We start from the raw sequence: 7,367 nt of genomic DNA, 5'->3' as shown, positions 1-7,367 counted from the left end.
CACTAGTAGTAGCAGTAGTAGTAGGGATAGTAGTAGTAGTAATAGTTGTTGTTGTTATACCATCGGTAGCATTTATCGCAGCAGCAGCAGTAAAATGTAACGGTATATAGTTCTGGTCTAAAATGACTTGACGTTTGCCGTATGTTCAGACTTTAGCGAACAAACTGCAGTGTCACGAGCGTTTTCATTTCTTTTAGCGTTTTCTATATATATGTTAAGTTTGTTTAATGAAATATTATATGTAAGTTAGTGTTTAAGACGTATAAATTAGCATTAGAAATTGACTGATAGAACTTTTTAAAATTTGAACATATCATTGTTCAAATAGGAATTATTATTTTCGACGTGATGTCGAAATTTGTGTATTATCAAATAATAAAAAGAACATTTGTTGATTTGTGTATAATATAGATTTTATTTTTCTTTATGATAAAATAAGCAATAATAATTTATTATGCGATCCGTGAATCCATCATATTTTCAGGCCATAGCTGATCGGAACCAGGAACGACAGCCAGGACGACCAGGCGTGCCACGATGCGAATAAAAAAGAAGTCCTTTCTGCTAAAGCTCATTTTCAGCGGAGTAGTTATATACTTCCTCGTCGGTGTCTGGAATAAATCGCCTTCCGCGTCGCAGGAATGGGAACAACGTGGTTTAAACGCCAACTGGGCGTCGTTACGTGACTTCGCTAAGTATCATGGTCCCCGGTTCAAAACAAGCGCCTGTGTGTCCGCGGCGAAGTCATGGCGCATTACGGCGAATTTCACAATGAACAGCGTTTTGGACGCGCTATCACTCACTTCCGGGTTTCAACTGCCAGTCACCACGACAGCGGCGATGTCTCGTGCCGACAAAACACAGACGGTTCCTGACACGGAACCACTGCAGGTTATTGTAATCCCGCACTCACACAACGACCCCGGCTGGAAGAAGACCTACAGAGAGTACTTCGACGACCAGACGACACACATCCTGTCTTTGATGGTCAAGAAGCTTCACGAGTACCCGGATATGACGTTTATTTGGGTAGAGAGTACCTTCCTGGACACCTGGTGGCTAAACCAGACGCTGGAGACCCGCAGCCGCTTCAAGGAACTCGTCGACAGCGGGCGATTGGAGATAGCTTCCGGTATGTGGGTGGCACCGGACGAGGCATCTCCGCATTATTTCGCGCTTGTTGACCAGATGATCGAGGGACACTACTGGGTAAAAAAGAACCTGGGGATCGTACCCGAGTCGTCGTTGAATTACGACCAGTTTGGGTACTCAAGCACCATGCCGTATCTTAACAAGCTCGCAGGAATCAAGCACGTGCTCATTAAGCGAATCAACCGATGGGTCAAGGAGAAGTTGGGGACGCAGCATCGGATGAATTTCCGGTGGCGACAGATTTGGGACAGCCAGGGGCTCGATGACATCTTTGCACATGTATGTATATTTGGGAGGCGCATTTCATGTTGTTTCGAACACACGCATGGTTTTAATTCGATACAAAATTCAAGAGTCGAAACTGACTCTTAGGCTCATGTATTTGCGAGTTGATATGACAAATTTAGCTCTGCATTGTTTAAGTATACGCACGGCTTTCAAATGGTATGACAGTTTGAATTTTAAAATATATGTAAGCATTTATAAGGCAGTCATAATTGAAGAATTCTAGTTCTTTCACACAAAGCAATCAAGGAAACTTTGTTCCTGTCGGAGAGACACACGGCAAAGAATTTCTGAATAGGTTATACGCCTTAAATACATTAAATGTGATTTCTATACTAAGACAAATCCTTACTTGGTCATAACATTTGCCTCAATGATAGCTCAGTTTAGTTTGAAAATGGTTCCGGTCCGTTGACAAATATGGCCACCAGTTTTCCTAATATGGGCATAGTAAAACCTTGTTAACTCTCTAGGAGTCACATTTATTATCAAATCTTCATGAAATTTGGTCAGAACATTTTGTTCTTATGTTAGCTAGGCTGAGTTTGAAAATAGTTCTGGTCCGTTGAAAAACATGGCCGCCAGGGGGCGGGCCAGTTTCCTTTTATGGCTATAGTAAAATCTTTTTTACAATCTAGAAGTCACATTTATAGTTCAATCTTCGAGTTCTAAAATGGTTAAAGTTAGTTAAAAAACATGGAAAGCCGGGGGCGAGACAGTTTTTAGCTCACCTGACCGCAACTTGCTCATGGTGAGCTTTTGCGATCACTTTTTGTCCGTCGTGCGTCGTGCGTTGTCCATCGTCAACATTTTGCCTTGTTAACACTCTAGAGGCCACATTTTTTGTCTGATCTTCATGAAGCTTGGTCCAAAGATTTGTCATAAGATTTGTCATAATGATACCTTGGTCGAGTTAGAAACTGGATCAGGTGAGGTAAAAAACTAGTTCACTAGGTCAAATTAAAGAAAACGCTTGGTAACAGTCTAGAAGTCACATTTATTGTCCCATCTTCATGAAACTTGGTCATAACATATGTCTTAATGTTTACTCAGCTGAATTCGAAAATGGTTTTGCTGTTTGGAAAACATGGCCGCAAGGGGCGGGGTAGTTTTCCTTTTATGGCTATAATAAAACCTTGTTTAAACTATAGAAGTCACATTTATGGTCCAATCTTCATGTAAATTGGTCAGAACGTTTGTTCTTATTATAACTCGGCTGAGTTCGAAAATGGCTCCAGTCCTTTAAAAAAACATGGCCGCCAGCGGGCGGGGCAGTTTTCCTTATATGTCTATAGTAAAACCTTGTTAACACTCTAGGAGTAATATTTATCTTCATGAAACTTGGTCAGAATATTTGTCGCAATGATATCTCAGCTGGATTCGAAAATGGTTCCGGTACGTTGAAAACCATGTCTGCCAGGGGGCGGGGCAGTGTTCCGTATATGGCTTTAGTGAAACCTTATTAACACTCTAGAAGTAACATTTATTGTCAAATCGTCATGAACAACGTGCTCATGGTGAGCTATTGTGATCGCCTTTTGTCCGTCGTCAGTCGTCCGTCGTCAACATTTTGCCTTGTGAACACTCCAGAGGCCACATTTATTGTCTGATCTTCATGAAACTTGGTCAGAACATTTGTCCTATTGATACCTCGACTGTAAACTGGGTCATGCTGCGTCTAAAACAAGGGCACTAGGTCAAAAAAAAGGAAAACATTCATTCTGAACACTGTAGAAGTCACATTTGATGCCCAATCTTCATGTAACTTTGTCAAAATGTTTGTCTAAATGATATGTTGGTTGAGTTCAAACATGGTTCCGGTCCATTGAAAAACATGGCCGCCAGGGGGCGGGGCAGTATTCCTTATATGGCTATAGAGAAACCGTGTGAACACTCTAGAATTCACAATTATGGCCCAATCATCATGAAACTTGGTCAAAACATTGGTTTCATTGATATCTCGGAAAAGTTCGAAAATGGTCCAGATCGGTAAAAAAAACATGGCCGCCAGGGGGCGGGGCAGTTTTCTCTATATGTATATTGTGAAAACATGTGAACACTCTAGAAGTCACATTTTTGGTCCAATCTTCATGAAATTTGGTAAGCATGTGTTTTCTGGATATGATGGTTTAGTTCGAAAATGGTTCGGATCGGTAAAAAAACATGGCCGCCAGAGGGGGGGGGGGGGTGTCATTTTCCTTATATTTATATAGTAAAAAAAAGCTTGCGAACACTCTAGACGTCAATTATTTGCCTAATCATCATAAATTTTCTAAACATCGATTTTATAGATATCTCGGAGAAGTTCGCAAATGGTCATGATGGGTGGAAAAACATGGCCGCCAGGGGATGGGGCAGTTTTCTCTATATGTATATAGTGAAAACATGTGAACAGTCTATAAGACACATTTTTTGCCCAATCTTCATGAAATTTGGTCAGCACGTTTGTTTCCTGTGTAGTAAAGTTTGTTTTATTATGTCATTATTATGTAACATTAACTGTATTATGTAATTTTTCATAACACAGAATTTTCATAATCAACATAACTGTTTTAGTCATTAGCAATTATGATAAGCCTATCAACTAAGAGATAGCTGAAAGAAAGACAACATGTACATAATTTTGCAGTATTTATCTCCCGTGTTTAACCTGGGGTAGTAATCTATTTTTAGTTCTGCTCTGGAATTTGGGGAAGATATTGATCATTGATAAATGGACTGTTCTGGGGGAAAATAGACTCTTCTGCCAGTGCTCTCAAAACTGTATTAAATAAGCTGTTTTGGCTGATTTAATCACCTCTTTATGCTTTCTTGAAAAGGTAACAGCTCTGTAAAAAGGTTGGAATTTTGAAATAATTAAACTCTAAATTATTGTAACACCAGCATCAAGACATTTTGGCAAGATTTTCTAAATTATTCTTATTATTTAGATTATTTTTATTTGGTATTTTCTAAATTAGAAAGACTCTATTTTATTTCAATAACTTAAGTAATTTCTTCTTATTTTTACATTTGATTCACTGAAGTTTCCTAATCTCCATAAATTGTGTTCTTTAGATTAAGTTAGACCTATTTTCTCAACTACATTTTTGAAGCAACTTCTAGACTTACAGTAACTAATATTTATATCAGTTTTTTGACAGATTGTTAACTTCTTTTTACATTCATTAAGGTATTTGCTGTATTTTGTTCATTTTTGTAACGATACTTAGATTCTTTAGACTTGGCTTGTACCTGTTCTTAATTCTCTGTCATTGTTCTTCATTTTCCGAGTTCTTGGAATAAAAGTAAGTTATTTTCGTTAAAGCTGCTTTGGTTTTCACTTATAGATTAATTCTTTGAGTGTATTCAGGCGTATCTGACTTGACGCCTTTAGTTAATTGAATTACAATCAGTCAGTGGTGTCATACTGACCGGAAATAAGCGTCGAATAAATATTTCCGCATTACATAAGTGCTCACAAAGTTACATAACTCAGAACCGTCCCGTGACCGGTTCACTTGCGTAAGCGAACGAGACCGCACTACCACATCTGGATACGACAGTTGAGTTCGAAAATGGTTTGGATCGGTAAAAAAAACATGGCCGCCAGGGGGGGGGTCTTTTTCCATATATTTATATAGTAAAAAAGCTTGTGAACACGCTGGAAGTCACATTTTTTGCCTAATCATCATGAAATTTTGTCAAATCATTAGTTATGTGGATGTCTCGGACGAGTTTGAAAATGGTCGTGATCAGTGAAAAAACATGGCCGCCAGGGGATGGGGCAGTTTTCTTTATATGTATATAGTGAAAACATGTGAACAGTCTAGAAGACACATTTTTTGCACAATCTTCATGAAATTTGGACATATCTTGGAAGAGTTCAAAAATGGTTCAGGTCTGTTAAAAAACATGGCCACCTGGGGGGCATTTGTTGTTCATTCTTCATGAAACTTGGTTATAACATTTGTTCCATTGATATCTTGGACTGCAAAGAACAGGTCATTTCTTTTTATCTCAGGTGAGCGACTTTTGGCCTTTCAGGCCCTCTTGTTTCATTTATCCTCCACATTTTGATGCATATATTCACTGTTATAAACACATGCTATTTCCGTCTATTGCACAGGTAGACACGTACGAGTGGATGAGCATATCCGACAGCTGCGGTCCAGACAGACCCACTTGCATGAAACTGGACTTCAAAGAGCAGCCGGATCTTCCGGATCCCAATAAGCCGGTTCCCCCCGCGGGTGGTCGAATTCCGCTGGAGACATTGGCAAACTCCCTCGTGGAGCAGTTCCGTCTGAAGAATGCAAACTACAAGTACAACGTCATGATGCTTCCTCATGGCGGTGACTTCCGGTTTGACACAGAGTACGAATGGGACAAGCAGTACCGCAACATGAAGATATTCATGAAATACGTCAACGAGCGCAAGGATTTTAACGTCCAGATGCGTTTTGGTACGCTGAAGGACTTCTTTATGGAAGTTGATAGACAGACCGAAAAATATGGCCTAAATTACCCAGTGGTTACTGGAGACTTTTACTCGTACACGGAAAACCAAGATTACTGGACTGGGTACTTCACCACGCGTCAGTTCAACAAGCGTCTTGGTAGGGAGGTTCTGGAGAGTCTGCGGAGCGCCGAGCTTTTCGCCGCCGTCGCCATCAGCGGTCACGTTGACGGTCAAGTAAGACAGCAGATTCTGAGCGATCTGGTGATCGCGCGCAAAAATCTCGGCATTTTTCAGCACCACGATGCCATAACGGGAACCTCCAAAAAACACGTGGCGCGCGACTATGAACTGTTGCTGACGTCAGCGTTTACGTCATCACAGCGCGTACTGGCTACCGCCGTGCAGCTGCTGCTTAGTGGTGATGGGTCCAATTCTAAACTTTCCGGTCTCATGCCGCTGTTAGCGAGGCCAACTGAGAATCGGCTTACTAGGCAAGTTTTATTGCCGATGTATCAAGCCGGGACCCAGCTACTGCTAGTGAATTCATTGACACAGTCTAGACGCGAGCTGGTCAGTCTGCTGGTTCCTGTATCCAATATAACAATCATTGACTATAAAAACAATGAGGTCGCGTTTGATTTGTATCAGGTCGCAAGCGGGACATTCAAAATAAACTTTGTGGTGGATTTCCCGCCATTAGGCTTAGTTATTTTAACGGTTAAACAAAGCAATAAGAATCGAGACCAAATAGAAAACGGTGTGAAAGTAGAAGTTGTAACAAATTCAAACCGAAATAATATACGTTTACAAGACACGGAAAAAACACGGATGACATGTGAAAACTCGCTCATGAACGTCACGTTTTCATTAATTACCGGGACGCCCGAGCGATTGTGCTACCACGGGAAACAGTTTTGCGCACGCATGCAGATCGATTGGCGCTGGTTCCAAGAACGAGGCGGTGCGTACGCCTCAATCACCCACGGGAGGAGTGTGCCTTTAACCACTGCTAACATGACGGTTAAATCCATACGGGGTTCATACACGTGTGGCATAGAGGTCACGAGTGGTTTCTATTCCTACAATATGACACTAACCTTAGTGCACTCGGCTCCGGGTCAAGCTCTTAAGGTAACTGTTTTAAGTGACCTTTCAAAGGCAGTCGAAAAGATGGGAAATTTCGCCATGAGGGTTAAGACTGACATTAAAAACGAGCTATTCTTTGTTGATTCTGCAGGACTACAGATGATGGGGAGGAAATTCAGAAAAGATTTACCCTTTGATGGGAATATTTATCCGATGTCGTCCATGGCCATTTTGGAAGATGCGCACGCACGTTTAGTCGTTCATTCTGCGCAGCCGCACGGAGTAGTGGGTAGTACTTCCGGAGAAATTGATTTTATGTTGGACAGAGTGGCAATGAGACCTGAAATGGATCTTCCCGAGCCGGTGAAAGACAATAAGCCAACATTGACTACATTTTTTATGG

At 41.0% G+C, this 7,367-nt stretch overlaps 1 protein-coding gene across 1 annotated transcript; it reads left to right on the top strand.

Moving 5' to 3' along the window:
• Positions 1 to 771: 771 nt before the first annotated feature.
• On the top strand, positions 772 to 7,161 carry LOC127845889 (alpha-mannosidase 2x-like). The gene is made up of 3 exons (XM_052377065.1): positions 772 to 1,431; positions 5,546 to 6,369; positions 7,116 to 7,161. The coding sequence occupies exons 1-3, from the start codon at positions 772 to 774 to the stop codon at positions 7,159 to 7,161; spliced, it is 1,530 nt and encodes a 509-aa protein (XP_052233025.1).
• Positions 7,162 to 7,367: the final 206 nt, after the last annotated feature.

The sequence above is a fragment of the Dreissena polymorpha genome, chromosome 9 (genome assembly GCF_020536995.1).
Source record: "Dreissena polymorpha isolate Duluth1 chromosome 9, UMN_Dpol_1.0, whole genome shotgun sequence".
Lineage (NCBI taxonomy): Eukaryota > Metazoa > Mollusca > Bivalvia > Myida > Dreissenidae > Dreissena > Dreissena polymorpha.
The sequence above is the reverse complement of the archived record's forward strand: the minus strand, read 5'-3'. Positions and strand labels throughout refer to the sequence as shown.

What these genes read in the sequence shown, in the direction of transcription:
- LOC127845889 (XM_052377065.1), top strand. Translation starts at nt 772, where the DNA reads ATGAACAGCGTTTTGGACGCGCTATCACTCACTTCCGGGTTTCAACTG. An exon ending in TCGATGACATCTTTGCACAT is followed by an intron (nt 1,432 to 5,545) that starts GTATGTATATTT and finishes TCTATTGCACAG; the next exon opens with GTAGACACGTACGAGTGGAT. An exon ending in ACTGAGAATCGGCTTACTAG is followed by an intron (nt 6,370 to 7,115) that starts GCAAGTTTTATT and finishes TTGATTCTGCAG; the next exon opens with GACTACAGATGATGGGGAGG.